We start from the raw sequence: 23,336 nt of genomic DNA on the forward strand, positions 1-23,336 counted from the left end.
CATTCAGAAGGAAAACAAGAAGGGCATACACCATAAACAATAATAACTGACAAAAATAATGAGACAAGAAATTAAAGTAACAAAATAAGTGCAAATCAAGTTTCCCTGTGTTACAGTGTAGCTGAATGTTTTTCAACAATTTGATTTACGGTAAAACACATACCAAATATTTCCAGCCAAGGTTTGTTTCAATCTTCAGCATTTTTTTCCTGCCATTGTCTTGAAACTGTTTCATCTGTCTCTCTCATTTGATGCTGTTTACAAAAACAAAACAGCAATATTGTAAAGGGAAAAAGGAAAATTAATTTAATGGAAAAAAAAAGATTATGACCTGAAATCTCACCATTTCCTGAGAGTCACAGGTCCTTTGAGTATCCTTATGGTTTCTGCTCAAATTCAGTGTCTGAAAAGGGCAGGAACAAAACAAACCTTTTTAATCATAATAAAGACAAAATAAGATTTAGAGACAGACGACAAAGAAATGTGTAAAATATCTTCTTGAATCTGTTTACTTTACTAACCTTGAAAGAGACTCTTGGGTCTTAGCTGTGCCACCACCCTTAAACCTTAAAACAGATGGAGATGATATGCTGGCCTGGCTTGAAATTTCCATATTTGGTGCTGTAAAACAATATCACAAACAATAGATTAATTGTACTTTTTGGACCTTGGCCAAAGCATAATAGAAAAAACAGAAAGTCCTTCATGGCTATTGTGCAATGATTTCATTGCACAATAGCCATGTACTTACTGGTTTGTTTCTCAGATGTCTCCACTCCTAATGATTGTAGTGCCTCCAGTACAATTTCAAGGATTGAGGCAGACAGGTCCGGCAGCACCTTAGTAATGGAACTCCTTATGCTGCCCCCCATTTCCAAGATGTCTGATAAAAGAATGTGAATAAAGGTCAATTTACACCAAGTGGTACCTTTGGTCTTAAAATATGAAGCTGATCTTGCTTGATACTACACTTTTATACAGTGTTTCGTAAGTACCAAACTAACAGCACCATTATTGTGACAGCACACTGTGTTTCAGTGGAACCATTTGGTACCCATACTTCATGTAAGATGTTAATGGATAGAAATCAATTAAGTCAATGGGTTTTGACCAAAAAAATCATTTTATTTAAAACAGCTTACTATCACTTATGTCACACAGAACATCAGCAGGAGGCTCAGTAGAGGGCTCTTCTGATTTCTGCCACAGATCAGACTCTAGCAGACATCTCAAAGTCTCTCTTAAAGGCACATAATAGGCAAACCTATCTTTTCTGTTTTCATCTCTCCCTAAAAATATTTTCTTTGGTTCCGCATAGTTGAAGGCTTTTTTAAAGATCTGAGCTCTGGAGTGCACTGTCCTCAATGGCCCGGTATGACATGCAGAAAAAAGATCATAGCTTTTGACAGACTCACAGACTTTGTTGATGTCCTCCTCTGATAATGATGTGTCATCTTTTAACAGTGATGCAAGTTTACCCAAACTGTATGTCTGTCCCAACTCATGCATGTTCTGCATTTCCTCTACAATGTTCTGTATGGTTGAAGCAGGCAGTAGAAACTGACCCTGCAATTTTAAGTAGAATAGTGAAACGTTTCTCAGAAAAAGATCACAGAATTCAGGGGGCATTTCCATGTTATCTTCATGTGTAATAGACTGTGCAGCAGGCTCGGAAATCAAGGGTACAAAGTCATCTGATGTGGTTGGAACAGATGATGATTGACATGCAGACTCTCTATATAAATCACCAATGCTGCTGTCTGAAAACTCTCTGTGTTTACGTGACATGTGAGCAGTAAAAGATGATTTAACTCTAAAGGTATTTGTGCATCCTCTTACTGGACAAGTGACCACGTGTCCTTCCACAATATGGCTCTTCAGATGAGCTATTAACTCTTTAGAGTTCTGACACTGACGTTCACACATCGCCATTGCACATGTAAACGAAGAAACCACCACCACACCAGTGACATGGGTGGGAGCAGTGTCTTCGGTAAAAATGAGCCTTAAACGCGCCATACCTGGTGTATGTCTGCTTGCAGCCTGCTTCAATACACCGAAAGAAACAACGTGGCTCATTCCGATGCAGTTTACAATGAAGCACGTAGCCCCTTGATGACTGAACTACCTTACCACAGAAATTACACGTTAACATAACTCCATGTACTTTGGTAATTCCTCCCTAGCGAATTAAGCACGCCATATACAGAAACTAATCCAGAGCAATGCTTCCCTCGCAACAGTAATGCTAACTCAACTCACAAATGCTAACTAAATTCACAACCTCACTCATAAAAAACGAACTGCTAAAATTATCTATAAACGCTGGGCTGGTGGATTTTTATAACAGAGATAACTTGAAGTTGCATGTACTCACCTCACCTCGAACTAATTGTAAGCTGCCAGGATGTCTACAAATTCCGAAGATGCTGTGGTCCAAGCAGCAATAAATGGCGCTAATATACGAGTTCAAAACTGTGTCCGTTAGCGAAGCCAACTTGAGTCTCCTGCATGAAAAAAAGAGCGGTTGGCACACAGCTCAGCAGCGCGCCGCGCTATTGGTCATTTTCAGGTGACGTCATCCCGCAATGTAACGTCGCTCTTTGTTTCTTTAGGAGGTTCGAATTTGATCAGAAGTCACGTCTGCAGACTGCTGCAGCCACGTCTTACCTTGCTTCCCCTTTTTTTGGTGAAATGGTTCGCTCATACTGCACAATGTTGCTACCAGATTTTTTTTCTCTGCAATTCGAACGTAAAACGTCTGTACACAGTTTACCAGCAGTTTAGCTACCAATCAACAGCGATCACACAAATTCAAAATTTAAGGCCGACCCACTTAAGGTGGTCTGATAATATGGCGTGAAACACAACAACATAAAGTTGTTTTAAAATAATAATTAAAAAAGATTATTGAAATCAATTTTATTCACAACCATAAACTTTATTTTTAACATCTTCTTTTGCTGTTGATTTTTTTATCAGAAGGTTAACAATGATATACTGCAGGCCTAACTTTTAATCTGTATATCAGTATCTGAATTTTAAAATAAAAAAATACTATCAGTTTTATTGTCTTTCACTGCTGATATTTGCTTTTTTTTTAATGGTATGTACTGGTTGTATTATTACGGTGGACCCTATTTTTTAACATCTTGTTTCTGTAAAAATGAATGTTTTTGTTTGCTTAAAAATCTACAGCTTTATACTGTGAATTCCAATGTGCACAACCCCAAAAGATGTAGTTTTACTCAAATAATACCGTAAAATCTAAGTTTTTCAGACATTTTCAACATTACAATATGTAATTGTAAAATGTATGCATATTTATTTGTTTTCACAGAAAATATTTATAATTTCAACATTTTATTACAGTAAAAAACAAAGTTTTATCCAGTCTCACAATTAACGGTTATTCAATCTATTTAATACAGTAAAAGGAAGTTTTTGGTTTTACGCTCCATTACCGTTGGAATTTGACGGTGTTTTGCTGTATATTTTACTGACTTTTTTTACAGTGTATGTAGACGTCATATGTTAATGAACCTATGCATATTCATGTAACCTCAATAAAAGAACAGTGGTACGGGAGAACGGACGAGAGCAACTGGGGTCAAGCGAAGGAACGGCGTTTGTCCGGTCTCTCCCGTGCACGAGAAACATGAAGAACTTTGCCTACTTCGTGTCTTGCTTGCTGTGTAATTATATTGTCTTCAACGTTCCAGCGAATAGGTTCAAGCTACAAACCTACCACTGTCCTCCATACATTACCAATTCCATTTATGCATTAAAAAAATATTCTGAATGCCATATAATGTATATTAAATCACATATTTTCTCTCTACGAGATGATAGTTTAGACTGAAGTAAAATCCTCCTCTTCATGTGTAGTACTGAAGCATTCGTTGACACTAAATGGCTTCCATTACCGATCAAATAGAGGTAATTTGTGTCACAATCTGACATCGGTGACGGGCTGCATCTGGCCGTGCCCAATCTGTACACTCAGATGAGCCAGGAGAGGCAGAGGGGGGCAGGCAAGGAAGGAGGAAGAGAAGCAGACAGAGGAAGAGGAGAGAGAGAGAGAGCGCGCGGGTGCAGCTTTCTCAGACAGCTGGTGATGTGCAGCTGTCTGGGAGGCTGGATTACTCCCTAAAGTCTGCTCTCTGAGGGAGAGGCGAGAGGGTGACGAAAAGAGTGAGAGAAATAAATAGAAATGGAGACTGAAATGGGGACAGAGAAGCAGAGTGATGGGGCCTGGAACAAAGGGGATTTGGGCGGGCAAAGACGAAGAAAGCAGTACAAAGCAAAAGAAAACAGATTTAAGTTACTGAGATGGAGGAAGAGAGCGACGTGAGATAGATCATCAGAGATAAACAGCAGACAGGGGAGGGATCAAACTCATTAAATCAATCCCGAATGTGTTTCACCGTCTTCATTTGAAAGGTTTCGAAAATGTGTTTCAGTGAAGTTACGCTTTACTACAGGAAACAGTCAATTTTTTACTTATTTAAACCATACAGCTAAATTCTGTGTTAACGTGAGTACCCCTGTTATTAAGGTGTAACCTAAAGAGGTACAGTTTATTTACACATATCTCTGATAATACACCAACACATTAAACCATCATTATAGGAACAATTAACCTTTAAAAATCCTTATTTAAACAGCTTCTTGCACTGAGATTACAAACACATACACGTGACCTTTAAATGCTCTGACAAAATATGGATTTTATTTATAGAGTTTGAATGGCCCAGCATTTAACCCCATTTTCCCCAGTTCAGCGTGAATTTGGTGATATGACATACTCCATGTGCATTTGAGTCTGAAAGGTCATTCCTGACTTCTTGAATGCAGCAGCTGAGAAAAACAAGGTCAATTAAACGGTCCACAGGAAATTTGATTGCATCATGTGATTTACCTGATGAATGGTTCCTTCTTCGACAAAAAAATACAGTTAATTCACTTCATATAACAGAGACGAAAGGCTTTAAAATGCTTTTGAATGACTCTTTTTTTGGATTTATATTAAATGTGTATACTGAATATATACTGTAGCTTACTGACCGCTGAACATAAATGTTAAGTCTAATTGTTGAATGTTTGTCATTATGCTTCTTAAATTTGTAAGGTCTTAGTTCAATCTATAGGATCAAGACATTCCTTTGTCCCTGACCACCTCTCCAGCCACTCTGTGCTGGGGGAGGATTATTACACATCCCTTGCAAAGATTCTGTTTGATGTTTGGTAAGCTTCCTGCCCTTTGTATGGCTTCACTGTGTTATGCATGGTGAACCATACATTGGGTGTGGGGGAGGTTACCCTCTTTATGACCAGGATGTTGTTAGAAACAGCAGATGCATACAGATGTTTACACATACACACACATAGTGCCTTGTCTTAGAACCATTTGGGGGGTTTTATGGTGGGCGTTGCTTCGCTGTGATGTGTATTGTGTGAACTGTTTTCCCAATAAAAGGCAGCAAGCAGAGGCCGTCATTGGGGTCATTGCGGTAGGATTCAGGAGTGCTTTCTGAGACACCGGCTGGGGCCTCCCTTGCTATCAAGTAAAAGATGTTCGTCTTGTTTTTGTCGTTAACGAGAATAACTTTCACAGACCCAACAACAAATATGTGCATATATCCCTTTTTGACATTTACAGATTCACATAAACAGCAGTAATTTTAGCTCTGTAATTCATAACATATGCTGGCTTTAAATAAACCAAACAAATATAGACCCTATGGTTTTATTATCTTGTCCAGTCTGGTTTTATGTCTGCAAATTAGATCACTTATCTCACTTTTCATCGTGTTGTCCCCACGCACTGTGGCATGTATAACTGTCAAAAAGAAAGAGAAAGTTAAGGAGGCGAGATGAGCAAGTGTCTCTGCAAGTGCATCGTCACGTTAAGCTAATTTAAAAATTCCAACCAACAGTGAGAAATATCCTCCAGTTTTTGATGGATCAGTGTGGCCACCACATGCGCACACACATTAGTTTGAAAGCATGCATAAGTCCAAGCATGAACTTTTGCGAGGACGCTTCAATTAACTAGAAAGTGCATTTTCTGAAGAAACTGCAGTGTGAATGCTTGAATCTGAATGTATGCACTGAAATGAATTAATTGCTGAATTTAATAGTGATGGGATTTCCGGCTCTTTTTAGAGATCCGGCTCTTTCGGTTCGGCTCACTAAAAAGAGCCGGCTCTTTCGGCTCCGAACCGGCTCTTCAGATTGTTTTGTTGCTTTAATTAATTTATTATTAACAATAATATAAAATTATGCACAAAAGGAATTACTAACGTAAAAAAAGTGGTTTTATTTATATATGTTTATATATAAATATATGCGGTGACACCTAGAGACAAAACACGTTTCTAGCATGAACTGAACTTCCAAAGCAAAGCTACTAGATCACTTAGGCTACGTTCACACTGCAGGCGAAAGTGCATCAAATCCGATTTTTTTGACCCTATGCGACCCATATCCGATCATGGTATGACAGTGTGAACGGCACAAATCCGATATTTTCAAATCCGATCTGGGTCACTTTCGTATGTGGTACTGAATCCGATACATATCCGATGTCTCAGAAAGCGACTGCTGTGTGAACGGTCAAGTCGCATTAAATCCGTCTTTTACGTCACTGACACAAGACAGACGCCAATTATCAGCGCCAGAGAAGCGCCTGATAAGACATCGCGAACGTTTCCTGGCCATCCGGTGAAACTGCTGGGAAGACAACGCTGGAGAAACGTTAACATTTTATTTGCACTGCATAACCTGCAGGTTCTGACAGAAATCTGCAACTATCCTTTGAAGCACCGCTCCTCTAAAACAGCAATAAGGATCATTATTAGGTTATCTACATTATTATGTAAATAACAAAATAACTTAAAGCAAAAATCGGGAAACATGAAGTCCGAAGTCTTTATATTAAGGCCATCAGTCAAACAATATAGTTTGTTCTGGGTCTAAACAGAGCGCGTTGTGTATGACGTCTTCGTTTGCGCATGCGGGCCGCTTTGAGCGTTCACACTAGAGCGCGTTTGCTGTCGCATTTTATTTGTAGTGTGAACGAGCAGACAAAAAAATCGGATTTGATCAAAAAATCGGAATTGAGCATTAAGACCTGCAGTGTGAACGTAGCCTTAAATTACACAATTGAAAGCATGTATGTATTGTTTGTGTATTCATACACAAGCACTCATATATATTCAAATAATTTAAAAAAAAGTTCATTTACCTGTTACTACCACACATCAAATCCGGTCGTTGGTACTTGCTGGCTTGTGTAGCCACAAGATAACAAAAGCTCAACAGTGCGCCCAGCATCCTGGAGCACTTCTGTTGTCTTTTGTACGTGTTTTGAGTTTTTATATGCTTCTAAGTTTTTACGTGCTTATGAGTTTTTACGTGTTTTGGAGTTTGTACGTGTTTTTACGTGTTTTGGAGTTTGTACATGCTTCAGAGTTCGTACGTGATTTGAAGTTTATATGTGCTTCGTCTCTACGGGCCACCATAAATATACTTTTATTTATTCACTCCACATAAAATGTAATAAATAAATCATATAATACAAAAACCAACTATTCACATTTCAACTTTTAACTATTTAAATTTTCAGCTTTGTGTGACTGAGGAAGTGACTTTCAGAAGAGGAAGCATGGCAGACAAGAGAAGTGCAGATTTGGGTAGGAAATTTATAGTTTAGTGATATGTTGTTGTAAGGGGGTTTTATGCTGAATGTAAGTATGTTACAGAGCATAAGGGGGTGATTTTTGTGTGCAAATTGTGTGGTTATAATGAGACTTTCGGTGTATTGAGGAGGTGAAATTATGTGGTGGCAAGACTTGTGTGTTTAAGGTTGTTGAGGTTGTTGTGGTGATGGGTTGATTCTGTCAGTTAGGTTTGGGTTGTTGTTTTTGTTTTTAATAGAGGGAGTTTTAGGAAACATGGACATGTCTAAAAATTGGGCCCATTATTTTGTAACAGTGCACTTAAAGAAAACCTGTCAGGTGATTTTGTTTTGTTTTTATGAGCTAACAATCAGCTCTATTTTTTTTTATTTCTGTTTTAAGCAGGCCTGCAACAGTGAATAACGGCGCTGAAAATTCTCGGGAAGAGCAAATATAAGGCGGCTTTCCAGATTACAATTGGCTGAGGAAAAAGCTACCTGGGGACAATTCAGGTCGTAAGTCCCTGTAAAGAGGATTGTATGCGAGTCAATCCAGTCCAAAAGCATAAAGAAATATTTTCCTATGGAAAATAAAAAAATGACTGAGCTCATTTTGCTGAGCCAGTCTACCAAATTCTCAGTTTTCATGCCTGTGGAGTTTATTATATGGACGTGGTGACAGTGAAAGACACCCTGTACTTCTGATTTTCAAACGAACCTTCTGAGACATTTTAACAGACATTTTAACATTGGAGTCTATGGAAGAGTTGGAGGGAGGAGGCTGTGCATTGGTGACATTTATGGAAGAACCATAACACCTAGTACAATAGTAAACACATTGGATGAAAGAGGACAGCGATGGCTACGTTTTGAGGGTAAAATCATGCCTGTAGAGCAAACACTGTGGACACAGCAGCAGTTTTAAAAAAGATTTTAAGATTAATTTTTTTGCTCCTCTCACTCTAGCAGTTGAGCTGTCTCACTCTAGCCCCAACATTCCGTCCCATACACACCCATTATAAACTCTGAAACGGGTGAAAAAACATCATGAAACTTAAACTGGAACTGAAGAAAAAGTATAATAGATATTGAAAAGATAAATACAAGTTGAATAGTTGAATGTCTTGTCTTTTAAAAATATAAATGTTAAAAATGAGAAAAGTAGAAGCACACTTGTCCAAAAGAAGAGGAATCTAACGGTGTTTGAATGGTTTTTCTAAGTTGAACAGTTTTGAAGGAGTTAGCGTCCAAAAAACGTACGGAAAAATAATAATAAAGATTCAAAGAACAATACTGTGAATGCTTTTCAAGCATTTCAGGGTTTTTATCGGTTTTCAGCGTTATTTTGTTATCGTTTTAATCGTTAACTCGGTTATCCAGGGTCTTTTCAGTGTGAAATGAATAAATCTTCTTTTTTTCGGTACCGGTACTAGTTTTATTTTGTTGTATTTATCCGCGACACCTTAAAGGCCGGTCCGTGAAAATATTGTCAGGCATAAACCGGTCCGTGGTGCAAAACAGGTTGGAGACCGCTGGTCTACAGTACATGTAGAGTTTATGGAAAAACAAAAACAAAGCAACGACAATGAGCTACTTTCAAAGTGCAAAGAGAACAGGTTGGACATGTGAAAGACCTGATGCCATTATGTTACAGCCATCCATGCTTCTGTACCAGACGGAATCTCACTGAGATAAGAATAAGAGCTCCAACTTCTTAAGGACTTTCTCTGTGTTTATATAAAAGTGCAGGCACTATAAGAAATGATAATGAAACATCTTCAAGTAAGATCAGTTTTAATGCTGTCCCTCTTTCGACATTTGGTTCTGTTTGGAGCCTGCTTTACCTTACGACAAGGTCCTCAGGATATCATTTAGACTTTTATGGACATTGGCAGGCTGGGAGGCGGCACACTTGCTCAGGCTTGGCCCCATCTGGGCATAAAGGGCTTGGCACAGGTTGGCGGTAGCACCCCTTACGCTGCCGCCCCGGCCATGAATGGTGCCGCTGTGGGTAGAGGTGCCCAAGAGGTGCCAGAGCAAGGGCAGCACTTTCTGCTTTACCATCTGGGGCTTACGAGGGTAGAGCTCTGTCACAAGATCTAAATATAGAAGATGAGAAGCAATACACTGCATTTAGATACATCAAAGCAGAAGCTGATTACAGTGCCGAAACTAGGACACCAGACATACCTGCGACCTTTTCGATAAGGTTCACCTTTGCCTTCCCGCTTAAAAACTGAGCCTTGGCGCAAAAAGGCTGAAGGAGAAGTATGTTGTCTGTAGCAGGCAAAAAAATGAAAGTCAAATTAAAGCAATTTTTTTAACCAAAACTTTCTCCTCTATTTTAATGCTCAAAGTAAGTACCTATATTTAAGATGAGTGCATTAATAGCTCCAATAGCAGCAGAGCAGATAGCATTGCTCTTTGAGTTGAGGTGATTGTCCACGATTGCTGGGACCAGGATGTTGACCACTTAGGACAGCTTGTCCTTTAACAAGTGGATGATTTTCTGTAAAGACTCCAGGGCATACAAGTTGACCTTGCTGTTGGACTCCTGCAGCCTGGCTCTGAAGGCATCAAACACCTAGAATTAGGGAGATCAGAAAGTGAAGGATAAACACTTTGTCATTATAATGAAAAGACCACAATGTACATAAAGACATACTAAATGGATTTGGAGAAAGAAAAATGAAAACATTAACCGGGAATATACTGTTGATAACCATGTTTGGGTTGTTTTGGCAGTCAGCCACTAGCTGGTCGATGCCTTTGATCCTCTCTCTGAAGTCCTTTGAAGCCAGCAGATCCGAGATCTGCTTGATGTACTCAGTCTTGTCTGCAAAACTCTGTGTCTGAGATCTACAGCTGTAATGGCTGTGAGACTCCCTGTATATAAAATGCATCACAATTCACGTGTTTTCCATATGTATTACACATTTGTGAAAAATAAATTTGCCTTAATGGGCCACTCTGGAGCATTGGTTGATATCCACACCCACCTGTTGGTCTGGTTGAGTGGCTCTCTGTTGAGCGATGAGGCTCTGACTGTACCGCTTGCCCGGGAGGGAATGTCTGCCTGAGTATCTTGAGGCATCTTGCCAAGACCCTAACCCCCCCCCAACAATCTCAGAGTTAGATGCCTATATTTAACTTCCAGCCAAAACACCAATTTTCCTGTAAACATAAAGACAAAGGTACCGTACCTTTGTTTTTAGAGTGAAGACGGTGTCTCTGACAGTCTGCAGGTCTTTCGTAGGGATGTATTTCTCCAGGATCTTTTCAAATTCTGGGTGGGAAGACAGGGACAGCAGCATTCGACGGCCAAAGTTGTCACGGCTCGGGGCAGCGGCCGTGTGAAGAGTGGAAAGGAGGACTCAAACGCAGCGCTTCCTTAGATGTGAAGGTGATTTATTGACAATACTGAACATAAAGTGGAGATGGCAAACAGAACTAAGGACGAACTAAACTGGGAGAAACTACACAAAGGGAGTGGCAAACCTGAACATGAAGGGAGAACAGCAGGGAGAGCACGCAGGGGATTCACCGGGTATGAACACAGACGACGCGACGAGGAGCAGAGGAAAACACACACTATAAGTACACAGAGAGACACTGGGAATCACACACAGGTGGGGGAAACAGCTGGACCTGATTAACCTGACGAGACAGGGGAACACTAACACCAGGGACCAATAGAGGGAGCACAAACCCAGAACCCAGTATCTAAAATCCCAAACACAAACCATCCCAAAACAGCCACGAATAATCATGAAAGTAATAACAATAAAGAACACAAACACAAAGTCACTGAGTCATGGCCGTAGGACCATGACAAAAGTACCTTTGAGGGGAGAAGGTGTAATATTATCTCATTTGTTAAAGTGGCACTTTGGGTTTGCAGTCCAAAAGCAACGGAAAAGCATTTCTAAACATATTTTAATGAAATGCAAGGTAATTACAGTACAGTGACACCAAAACAAATAGTGTCAACAATAACAAAATCAATTCCAGCAAAACCAAAAGTAGATTTGGATTGTACTATATCCTTTTGATGGTCTAAAGCAGGGGTGTCAAACTCAAATACACAGTGGGCAAAATTCAAAACTGGAACAAAGTTGCGGGCTAACGTTAATATTTATTGAAATATATTTATTCCTTCAGATATAAGAATGAATCTTTTCTTATGGACTCAAACAAGTTTTGCTGAAAAACTGAATATGGAACAAGCAAAGCATAATACTAAACAATATATATATTAGCTGTATAATACCAGTAGGCCAGCTCTGATAGTAATTTGGTATGGCTTCGCGGGCCAAATGTAATTAGGCTGCGGGCCAAATTTGGTACCTATGGTCTAAAGACTTTTAAAATGTCTCAAATTTGACATTTTCCTCCCACTGTTATCTGTTATTGCTGAATGCTTTTTATTGGCAATGCATAAAAATATAATCTCACCATTCAAGCAAATATGAATAAGTTGTAAAGAAGTTAAAACACAAAAATTAAATGAATTAATATGAAAGTTTTTTTTTTGTTTGTTTGTTTTTACATACCTAACTTCTTGTGAGGAGTCTTGTGCGAGTTTGACCACGGCAGGTAAAATTCTGTCAGTGAGATCTTTAGCCCAAGAAAGGAGACGTGCAGCACCAACCTTCTCAACCAAATTAGCCAGATGTTGAGCCATACATTTCCTCACCACTGCATTAAACATCAGAGTAATATATAGCAACACTCTTCATCCACCGCTGAACAGAGTGTGACTAACCTTAACCTCTTCTGGACGTGGGATGATATCACTGTCTTGGTGACTGCCAGACACAGCGTTGCTGTGGATGCCCACTGAGGGATCAGTGGGGGGTTTGAACGATAAAAAACCCTGCTCATGTGGTAAGAGAACTCCTGGATGGCTGGAGGACACTGCAGTGCCAAGCATGCCTAATAAGCATGAGGGAATAAGATGACTAATCTTTTAGCGGTTTAACTGTGATCATGCAGGAACCAGCAAATTTATATTTATAAGCTTTATTTAAAAATACATCCAGAAAGCAGCTGTAATTTATAGCTAGTTGAAAATGTGTAGTTTAAAAAAATGGATGGGAGAAATAAAAGATATGTTGTTGAGTCCTTTATTTAAAAAACAAACCAAGAGCAGCACTGAGCTACATCAGCTTAGTAACACAGCAAAAGCCTGGACAATCAAATGATAACTTGTATCCTTTACAGATCTGAAACTTACCTCTGCCAACTACTCCTTCAGACATGTCCGTGCCTGGTGATTTCCTACTGCTGCTGTGACTATGGGATCCTGAACATCAAAAGAGATAAATAATGAGATTTAATTATTTAAGCACACAAAATGCTATTAGAAGGTATATCCAATATAGCACTCTGTTCTCATCGATGCTAGCTGACCTTTGGGATGCTTCTGAGCTTTTAAAGATTCATGAAAAGCTGGTCCGACCAATGGAGGGGATGGTACCGTTTTCTCTTCGTCAGTTTTGATTATGCCATTGGAGTACGTAACTCTCTGCCCAACCACACCCACCTCAGATGAGAATTCATCTCCCTGGGACAACACTTGGGAAAAAACAGAAAACAAAAATGTAAATAAATAAAATAAAATAAAAAAGACACACGGCAATGCAACAACTGGGAAAAACCTTTCTCTCCTTTTCTACCTTGAAGGCTGCTGAAGTCCGAGGACACAGAAGACCTCGGTTTTGCAGAAGGCACTCTTGCAATGTGAGGTTTCATTCCTGCAGAGGCAGAGTTTCCAGGGCTGGTGACAGTTGTGACAAGTGAGAAGTGATCATGAGAAACTGCCTACCATTCAACACATCATCAGAGAACACCTAAAGACTACAAAGTCAGAGCTTCTTAAAACTGTCAACATGATTAAACACAACAGGCAACATATCCCATATCCCAACATAAGGTCATCTTTATTAATAAACAAACACCTTCCTGTTACATTTAATATAAAAGATCACTTAATAAGCACATCTTACCGGTTACTTTTTTGCCTCTGGATTTCACTCTATAACTAGAAAGTGCATTTTCTGAAGAAACTGCAGTGTGAATGCTTGAATCTGAATGTATGCACTGAAATGAATTAATTGCTGAATTTAAGTTAAAAATTTTGAATGAGATGAAAAATACAGAAATTTTCGCCTGAAAACAAAAGTGCTGAAGTGCTAAAAGCTGATATCCACACAGAAGTTGGAAAATAGCTGAAAATGTTTTAAATGTAAATTAGAAATGATGACATACTTTTTATTTATAAAAATAAGGTGGCAATAATAAAGCTCATTTGTTACTTTTGTCTCACTGACCGCCAATAAATATCACAGGAATATTCTTTTTTTTTCAGTTAACAACTGCTAAGGCTAGCGTTAGCATTGTTGCTAGCATTAGCATTGAAACTAGCGTTAGCACTGCTGCTAACAGCAAAACGTCATAAACCTATATAAATGATAGCGAAGGTTATTCTTTTTTTGCTTTCTTTATTCTTTGAACTCTGTTGAATTTGATTTGTGAGTTTAAATGTCAAACATGTATTTTTATGTCATAAAAATAAAACAGTGCATACTGAGTGTTTTGTACCTACCACGGCAGAGAGCAAAGCAGAATGACGACAGTTGGTGCAGTAATCCGGTTGTTCAGTGATGACGCGACGAATCCGACGAATCCTACTTCCGGGTCTAAACGCTCCTGTGTTCAATATGACACAATGCTGTGTTCCTGGTTGTTTTAACCAATCTGGCTCAAAACAACAGTCTAATCTGTCATTTTACCGGTTTCCTTGTGAAAAGAGAGAGAAGAGGAAGTGGCTGAAGTTGATAAGGTATGTTACAACTCGTAAGTGAATGAATAAATTTGTAAGATAAGAGCTAGTGGGCTCTTACTTTAGTTAGCTAATATAGCTAGTGATGAACAATTAAAACCCGCTACTAAAAGACAAACTGGCTTTTACGAGTAATTGTACTTATATAGACAATGGATTTTATTGTGTTTTTTTTAATACAAAGACGTTGTTGCATTTTTGAAGTCATTTTTATTTCTCCAAGCAAAGATTGAGAGCTAAGGGTCACTTCGCTATATATATGAACCTTAGTTAGCTTTCGACGCTCAGAGGAATAAAAATTACGTCCAAAAAGCGATGTCTATGTAAGAAAATACATTACAATCCCCAGCCTATGTGCCAGTTAATTACCAAAATAAAGACCTAACCAACAAATAGCTAGCAAAGGTTGCCAGTACTTATCTTTCTGGTAAGCTTAAAAGCAAATTAGTACAACGATGTGTAAGAAAAGCATCTGGACTTCTTTAAGTTTTAAGTTTCTTGAAGCTTCTCTCATCTGGATGAAAGAAGCTTCTCTCTATTATTTATCTCTATTTTTTTTTGTATTAATCATAACTAATGGAGGGCTAGCGTATGATCTGAAATTTCTCTCTGTCTTTTTAAACACTTCCACAGACGTGAAAACTTCACCCCAAACTGCAACTCAAGAGTCTGCAGTTGGCACTTCCCTCAAGGAAAAGCTGCGGGGCCAACAAGATTTGCATGGAACGACGGGAAGTCTTTTCAGTTCCCAGATGACCACAACCCTGTTAGAAAAAAGAAGAAAAAAGAGCAGGTCCCAGCTATTGGTGAAAATCAGAGTGAAATATCAGATGAGCCACATCATTCCAACAATGCAGCTACACAGACAGATACTGCAAGTTCCACAAGTTCTTCCCAAAGTCTTCTGGTGCTAGAGATTCAGAATGACATGCTAAGAATAGAGAATGAAAAACTTAAAAAACAAGTAGAGAAGCAGAAGCAGACTTTCTCATTCAGTCAAATATCTGACAATCCTGAAAGGGTCCAGTACTATACTGGATTGCCCGATGCTGCTTCTGTCCTGTTTTTAGAAGCGCTTCTTTCCAGATTTGATCTTAAATATCATTCTGATTGGACTGTCCAAATGATGCCCCTAATTGACCAGTTATTTCTAACCCTGATCAAGCTTAAACTTAATTTTGGTCATGAAGACCTTTCAATAAGGTTTAACTGCAGCAGAGGCACAGTAACTAATGTTTTTACAACAATTGTTAGTGCACTGTATGACATTTTGTATGTTGGCATGCTGGAAAACAACATTCCCTCGAGAGCCAAGAATCAAACATCGCTGCCAGATTGCTTCCAACCATTTCCTAACTGCAGGATTGTGCTTGACTGCACGGAAGTTTCTGTTTGTAACACAGAGAGACTTGACACACAAAGTCATTTGTACAGCCAGTACAAAGGACGGACCACACTAAAGGCTCTAATTGGTGTGGCTCCTAATGGTGTAATAACCTTTGTAAGCAACTTGTACGGTGGAAGTGCCTCAGATAAGGCCATAACAGCTGACTGTGGAGTACTGCAACATCTACAACCAGGTGACATGGTCATTGCAGATAAGGGCTTCACAATTCGGGACATCCTACCAGAAGGGGTCTCACTGAACATTCCGTCCTTCCTCACCAACGGACAATTCACACAGGAGGAAGTGAACAACAACAGGAAGATTTCCTGTGCAAGAATACATGTAGAGCGTTCCATTCAAAGACTGAAAGTTTTCTCAATTTTGCATCACATCCCATATCAGTTAAAAAAAAATATTAATAAGATCTTGAAAGCATGTGTGTGTCTTACAAATTTACAAACACCTATTCTCCGTGAAATTGAATAAATTATACCTGTGAGAGTTCAGAGGTAAAAGTACATTGTGTCATTTTCTAACTACTTGTGGACCAGAAAACACAACTGTTGAATAAGTTTACTTTTATTATTTATAACTCCTAAGTGGATTGTTTTGTGTGTATACTCAGGATGTTACAACATAAAAACAACTTAGTTGCATAGTTTCAAATTGAGAATGGTCTCATTTGTGATTCGTATAATGTTTTACTCTGTTTTTATCAATGGCTTGTTACATTTTTCATTCCATTCCAGCTTCCTGATTACTGCCTAGTTTTCTTGCTATGCATTTTCAATTAAAATGAAGAATACCAGATACATGTGTTACTCTTTATTTTCAGGAACAGTTTGTCCAAAACATTTTATTTTTTCAAATCAAAAATTAATATAATTTAAGAATTTATCTGAATATATTTACAAAGTTACAATGACAAAAAATGTACAATTTCCAAATAGTTTTAAAATTAACTATAAACATTTGGACTGATAAATTACTCATGCTGATATGAATTCAAAGCTGCGATAAAATATGGGGTAAAAAAACTTCCCGGTAGAACGTTTCCAACGCTTCAATGTTAACAGCCCAAGTTTGTTCTCTATCCACATGCAAGATGAAAAAGTCACATGGAGTCCAAACAATAAAGTGACAGCTTTTCGCCCCTGTGAGATAGAGGTTGCCCTGGATCTGATGCCAGTAGTTGTGATTCTTTTTTAATACCAGGGAACCACTTGCCTCATCCAGCTGTAGGAAAAAGTCCTTACTTTCTGCAGCCTCCAATACAGTTTTGGCTCTGGCTGACCATGGGCATTTCACCTCAATGATGCACTCATTAGAGACAGTCCCATCTGGAGAACCACCAAGCAGGCCACTGTTAGATAAAAACAGTCCCCTCTCCTTGATAGCTGCACCAGTACAGTCAGTGTACAACTGCTTGGCCTTTGGCTCATGAAGGATCCCCCAATCACATGCCTTTGGGGATGAAAATACAACTTAGTCATAAAGGAATTCTTAGATGCACAGACCCTTTTTACTAACAACTTACTTTAGATCCTTCTGTCAGGTTGTACTGTCCAAGCAGAGTCTTAAATAAGGAAGGGGGGTATGAGCGCCGCTGGACTGCACTCAGGACCAAACCGAAGTTGCTGGCTGTGATTCTCTTCTTGCGATATGCTGACCTTTTATAAAGAAACACAAATTAAGAGACACAGTTAACTAAAATTTCCTACTTAACACTTAACAGAATTAATTTCAAAGCACTTTCTTACCACAATGCATTCTTCGTTTGCCCAACTGTTGCTTCCTCAATCTGTTTCTTCTCTTCGTCAGACACAGCCAGTGATGCCAAGAGATAACGAGCCTTGTCTTCTGCTTGGGGAAATCCCAGGTTCCTCAGCACTTCATCAAATGTCTTGGCTGGTTTAGCCTAGATTTAAAGCAAAAGGATTTTAAAGGTTTTAATGGAACCAAGAAATTTTGACCACAGAATAGACAAAGTCAGGTACAGAGTATATAAAATACATGTAAAAAATAAAGTGGGGACAGTGGAAGCAAACAGTCTGCTGTATGTAGTTTACAAGAGTTTACATACATGTACAATTTATACCACATGTTAAAGTAAATATCAAAGTACCTGAGAGCATTCAGGACTCAAAATCCAACCCATCCCAGTAAAACGTTGCAATTTCGATAGGGATGCCACTGCCCATTCCTTGTCCTCCTGGGAGACAGGTCTTTCGATTCCAGCTGAAAAAAAAAAAGCTTTTAGTAATCTGAATAAATAATAATTTTAGCATATAAAACACAATGCTTTTTAAAAAGTTAAGAAAATAATTATTATAATTAATTCAAAGGGCAAATTTTAAATAAATAACTGACCTTGTGTTGTTGAGGGTGTCATCACAGACACTCTCTTGGCAGTAATTTCTTCTGCTTTGCATGATTTTACCCTCTTCCACACACATTCCACGTCAGTGCGAGACACATTCTTCTCCACCCAAATCAACAATGCCGCCATATGATGGCACTTATCATTGCCAATCGGGCACTCACAGGAGCTGAACCTGACTGACTGACCCTCAACATGCACCTACATTGAAAGAAAGTTAATGCTTACCCTAATGATGTTCCTTCCTTCCTGATGTTGTAAACCTGCTCAACATTTGGCAATAAAACCCTTTCTGATTCTGATTCTGATTCTAAACATTCTAACAAACACTTGCAGCGCTGCTCTGTGTACTGGTACCAGGTTAACTAGGCTAATATAACTGGTACTAGGCTAACATTACTAACTCTCCAAAACCTCCATGTTATGTAGATTTTCATCTTCGTTTACTTCCACTGTTATAGCATTGCTGTACGTGTGTGTGCTTTATGAAATACATCAGAATACAGAATATCTCATGTTTAATCGTCGGCTAGCTAGCTTACTCCTAGCTCACCTCAACATTGTAAATCTTCTTTTTCATGGATGCCTGGACACTTCCCTTTATAATTCCGCCTGGGAGAACGGTTACACTGACCACTTTACTAGAGTTGAAGGAATTAAGACCCTTTTTAACCCTAATTGGTACTTCGCTAAAGAAGGAGGTAATCGTGAACAAAGTCACTGGCTCCGCCATCGTTGTTTCTTGAGGAGCACTTAGACCCGGAAATACCTGCAACGTCATCCGTGACGTCTGACTGAACAACCGGATTGTTTAAAGACCGATGAGGCGTTCAGGTGGTGCTTGGAAATTTGAGCATCAGTTTGAACAGCAATATTGAGCATATATATATTTCTCTGTCATAGAGAGACAGAGGAAAAAAATACACAAGACTCATCAGCATACAAATTGGTACTTTTTGCCTGAGTATAAGCGAATGAGTGACATACAGAGAAAGAGGGCAACTGGCATTAAACAAGCAAATAAAAAGTATGTCATCTTGAACTGTTTTGTGGGTTTTATTTTAAGACTACTTTGAGTATTGTTAAGGTTCAAAAATTGAGGAAGGGTACAAGAGGTGATCGAAAAATAACCACACTGGTCCGGCCGGGTGAAGTCAAACGAAGATTTTAATTCACACGTGGGAAGATCACTGGAAACAGCAATTGATCTTCGACTTACTAAAGCACAAACAATTATTTTATAACATCAGGGTTTGTTTACTGACGCCCCTTCATGCGTCACAGATACATTTTATACATACGTCAAATCAACACCACAATGACCTTTTACACAGAACATCATCTTCTATTTTCATGGCTGGCACTTCCTGTGTACCTTTCAGTTCTTGTCCTACTCCTCTTTCTTGCCGAGACACCAAGAAACGGTTCCTCTTTTACCGAGACATGACTAATCTCTCTCTCCTCTAAATAAATCTAACTCATGTGTGTGTGTGTGTGTCACGACCTCACTCAGCCTCGATGTCACCTCTCGCACTTCTGACCTTTTACCAGACCAGAGGCTCACTGAGACTATGTATATGTCATCTGCTAAATAAATGTTTTAACCAAGAACCTCCACTAAAACCTTAATATAAAATGACCTGATATAAGTGTTTTGTAAGCATGTATTGCAATTCCTTCTATGTTCTAGTTTTCCCTCAGCATGTATCACCTGAACAGTCACGTCAGTGAAGCTTAAGACCTTTAAAGAACCTGAACATCAACTCAAATAAGCACAGATATGCAATATGTATAAAATAGTTATAACTGCACCTGGAATACAAAATTAATATAATAACTTGTATGCATAAACATCTTAAGGCCATCTTAAAGCTATCTGTTACATTGTTAAAGCAATGATCATACTGCAGATTATATTATGCTGGTAAAATACTTTTTGTTCATCCCCACAGTATATTCGTGGGGAGATAAACTATACAGACTAAAAACAGAAATATTAAATGAAATTAGATTATTTAAAATGTGGGAAAATCCACTACAGAGAGGTAGATGCTGCTGAAAATCCTGTGTGCAGAAGACAAGTCCACCAATACACAATCAGCTTGAATTTAACAAGCCAATGAGAATGCTCTATTAAGTTGGCCTATACTAACTACTGACAAACTGTTAATCTGTGGCAAAACCCTGTACAATCTGACTTATTGTACCTGTTGACTTAATCTAACTCCAACTACTTAGTTGTAACAGAAATTTCTAAGATGAATCTTGGCACAGTGGCAGGCAGAGCTCGTTAAGCAGGCAGGTGTGAGCCTGGTTGCTGTAGTGACTGCACCCAAGGGCTCCATACACACGTACACAGACATGCGCCTCACTTTTGCTGCTTAAAATGAACAGAAAACAAACAAATCGTTCCCAAATGAAAAGTACAAGTCGTATTGACAAAATTCTTTCACCGTGAGCGGCAGCAATGTCTAGTCTACCAAATTCTCAGTTTTCATGCCTGTGGAGTTTATTATATGGACGTGGTGACAGTGTAAAGACACCATGCTCTTCTGATTTTCAAACGAACCTTCTGAGCCATTTTAACATTAGAGTCTATGGAAGAGTTGGAGGGAGGAGGCTGTGCATTGGTGACATTTATGAAAGAACCATAACACCTAGTACAATAGTAAACACATTGGATGAAAGAGGACAGCGATGGCTACGTTTTGAGGGTAAAATCATACCTGTAGAGCAAACGCTGTGGACACAGCAGCAGTTTTAAAAAAGATTTTAAGATTAATTTTTTTGCTCCTCTCACTCTAGCAGTTGAGCTGTCTCACTCTAGCCCCAACATTCCGTCCCATACACACCCATTATAAACTCTGAAACGGGTGAAAAAACATCATGAAACTTAAACTGGAACTGAAAAAAAAGTATAATAGATATTGAAAAGATAAATACAAGTTGGATAGTTGAATGCCTTGTCTTTGTTTTAAAGTTTGAATGGTGGCTCTATGACAATGTATGTGGAAGTAGATACAGTTTAAAGAGGAGGAAGTTGAATGAGAATTTGAAGGGTTTCCCCATTGAAATACATGGGAAATTTTTGTTGAAAAAACTTGAATAATTTTAAAAATATAAATGTTAAAAATGAGAAAAGTAGAAGCATTCATGTCCAAAAGAATAGGAATCTAACGGTGTTTGGGCACACGCGCGCGAGTACGAGCGGGGTGTGTGTGTGTGTACAGCTGGGGCCTTGGTTTCATCTCCCTATTTCTCCATTTCTGTGTTTCTGAGCTTCTTTTTGGTTAGGTGAAAGTGGGTTTCAGAAGGGTGGTTAAAAGATTTCAGTATATTAAATAAACTAAACCTTGTAGTCTTGTGTTTGTGATTTCCTAATGTGAGTATGGTTTAATGGAATTTCATGAGTAATGATCTCTTGTGTAAAACTCCCGTAAGGTAGGAGTGTGGTGATAAATATATTGACAAAATTTGAGAACTTTGTGTGATTGCTGGGAGATTTTCTAGTTGGGTCGTATTTCCTTCTCTACCTGGAAAAGGCAGAGATCTGTGCTTTATTTGATGTTGCGTATATAAAGTTTTTTAAAGGTTGGTTGAGTCTCTCGCTATAAGGAGAGAAAACGGTGTGCATAGTAGATTGTCTGGATTATGTTCATGTGTGAAAAACTTTGTAGTTGTTAGGGAAGTGAATGTGGGAGTGAATTTTCGTTGACTTTGTGTGCTTAAAACTGTTGTATTAGACGTTTGTGAAGCTTTTCGCTTGAAAGGAGGATTAGAGAGTGTGTGTGCGTGAGTGTATGTGTGTCTGTGGGCGGTCTCTCTCTCTCTCAGGCTGGAGCCTAGCGGAAGTTCGGCTTGACCAGTTTGTGAGATTCTGACTGCCGAAAGGGAAATACAGTGAGGCAACCCCAAAAGGAGGAGCCTAAGACCGGCCATTTTGGTAAGGTAAGTGAGGTCAAAAAGTAAAATGGCTGAAGAGGAAAAGGCGACCCCTGGTGGGGGAAAGAGATACAAGCCACTGAAGGAGCAGATACAGCAATTGAAGAAAGCCATTAAAATGACGGCTGAAGGGACTTCTTCCAAGGAGATTGCTCGTCAGTGTCAAGATTTGGAAAAAGAAGTGAAGGAATTATGTGAAAATCAACAGAAGACGTTGGAGGACAGAATCCCTTTGCATTCCATCTTTCAACTGGAAGGTGAGAAATGTGAAAAGAGGATTAAGGAGCTTGAAGAGGAATCCTTAGGACGTTTTCAGGGGAGAAAATTAAAGGCTGAAAAGAAACTTATGATGGAAAAACAAAGTAAGTATTGCAAGCTTATGATTGTCTCCCAAGGTGTTTCTCACTGGATGCAAGAGGAAGTGAACGACATCAAGCCAGCCTTAAAAAAGGAAGCTGAGGCTGGGGGAAAGCTATATCCCAGCCTGAAGGACTTCCTGAGCGCCCCACCCCCTCCTTATATTTGTCCAGTGGTGACTTTGGAGGGTGGCAACATGTGGGGGCCGGGAGGAAAAACAGGAATAGTGACAGGTGGAATTGTCAATTTACAGGAGAATCCTACACCATCGACATCTGCTCCGGCCACAGTGGAGGCAGACACAGGAGCAGTGCAGTCTCAATCAGGGGTACCTGCACAGAAAACGATGCAGCCTCAATCAGCGGCAGCTGTATCAGAGGTAAGTCAGCCCCACCCAGTTGCTGGGACATCACCAGGAGTTACCACACGGGGGTTGATCTTGATACCTCCCTCTCTTTTTGGCCCAGATGGAGCTGCAGAAGAAGCTCAACCTGTGGCTTCTACAAGTACAGGTCAGGTGACATCGCAACAGCCCAGCCAGGAAAATCCATCCCAGGAGGTCTGGACTTCAGAGGAAGATTCACCTTCACTGCAGTATCAGAGGGCGCCATCAAAGGCGACCCATAAAACCAATCAGAGGTCAACGGTTGACAATCCTGAGGAAGAACGGTGGCAAGGCCACGTTTTTGGGAAAGAAACTGACAATCGAGAGGTTGTGATAAAGCTGGAACGCCTCTTGAAAAAA

The 23,336-nt window shown here is 39.3% G+C and overlaps 2 protein-coding genes and 1 pseudogene across 2 annotated transcripts; 1 reads left to right on the forward strand and 2 right to left on the reverse strand.

Annotated features, from left to right (window-relative positions):
- Positions 1-9,526: 9,526 nt before the first annotated feature.
- On the reverse strand, positions 9,527-13,621 carry LOC146618650 (TOG array regulator of axonemal microtubules protein 1-like; annotated as a pseudogene).
- A 735-nt stretch (positions 13,622-14,356) lies between these two features.
- Positions 14,357-16,398, forward strand: LOC146618651 (uncharacterized). Its single transcript, XM_085371204.1, has 2 exons — positions 14,357-14,525; positions 15,159-16,398. The coding sequence occupies exons 1-2, from the start codon at positions 14,404-14,406 to the stop codon at positions 16,396-16,398; spliced, it is 1,362 nt and encodes a 453-aa protein (XP_085227330.1). The 5' UTR covers positions 14,357-14,403.
- Positions 16,399-16,917: 519 nt separating this feature from the next.
- Positions 16,918-19,038, reverse strand: LOC146618652 (uncharacterized). Its single transcript, XM_085371195.1, has 5 exons — positions 18,283-19,038; positions 18,038-18,150; positions 17,673-17,830; positions 17,450-17,582; positions 16,918-17,376 (listed from the first exon to the last, which is right to left on the reverse strand). Exons 1-5 carry the CDS (start codon positions 18,419-18,421, stop codon positions 16,918-16,920), a joined length of 1,002 nt encoding a protein of 333 aa, XP_085227321.1. The 5' UTR covers positions 18,422-19,038.
- Positions 19,039-23,336: the final 4,298 nt, after the last annotated feature.

Source organism: Diplotaxodon limnothrissa, linkage group LG14 (genome assembly GCF_057381915.1).
Source record: "Diplotaxodon limnothrissa isolate DT_005_m linkage group LG14, D_limnothrissa_male_GT1.1, whole genome shotgun sequence".
Classification (NCBI taxonomy): domain Eukaryota; kingdom Metazoa; phylum Chordata; class Actinopteri; order Cichliformes; family Cichlidae; genus Diplotaxodon; species Diplotaxodon limnothrissa.

What these genes read in the sequence shown, in the direction of transcription:
- LOC146618651 (XM_085371204.1), top strand. Translation starts at nt 14,404, where the DNA reads ATGACACAATGCTGTGTTCCTGGTTGTTTTAACCAATCTGGCTCAAAA. An exon ending in AAGTGGCTGAAGTTGATAAG is followed by an intron (nt 14,526 to 15,158) that starts GTATGTTACAAC and finishes ACACTTCCACAG; the next exon opens with ACGTGAAAACTTCACCCCAA.
- LOC146618652 (XM_085371195.1), bottom strand. Translation starts at nt 18,421, where the DNA reads ATGGCGGCATTGTTGATTTGGGTGGAGAAGAATGTGTCTCGCACTGAC. An exon ending in TGAGTCCTGAATGCTCTCAG is followed by an intron (nt 17,831 to 18,037) that starts GTACTTTGATAT and finishes CTTTAAATCTAG; the next exon opens with GCTAAACCAGCCAAGACATT. An exon ending in CAAACGAAGAATGCATTGTG is followed by an intron (nt 17,583 to 17,672) that starts GTAAGAAAGTGC and finishes TCTTTATAAAAG; the next exon opens with GTCAGCATATCGCAAGAAGA.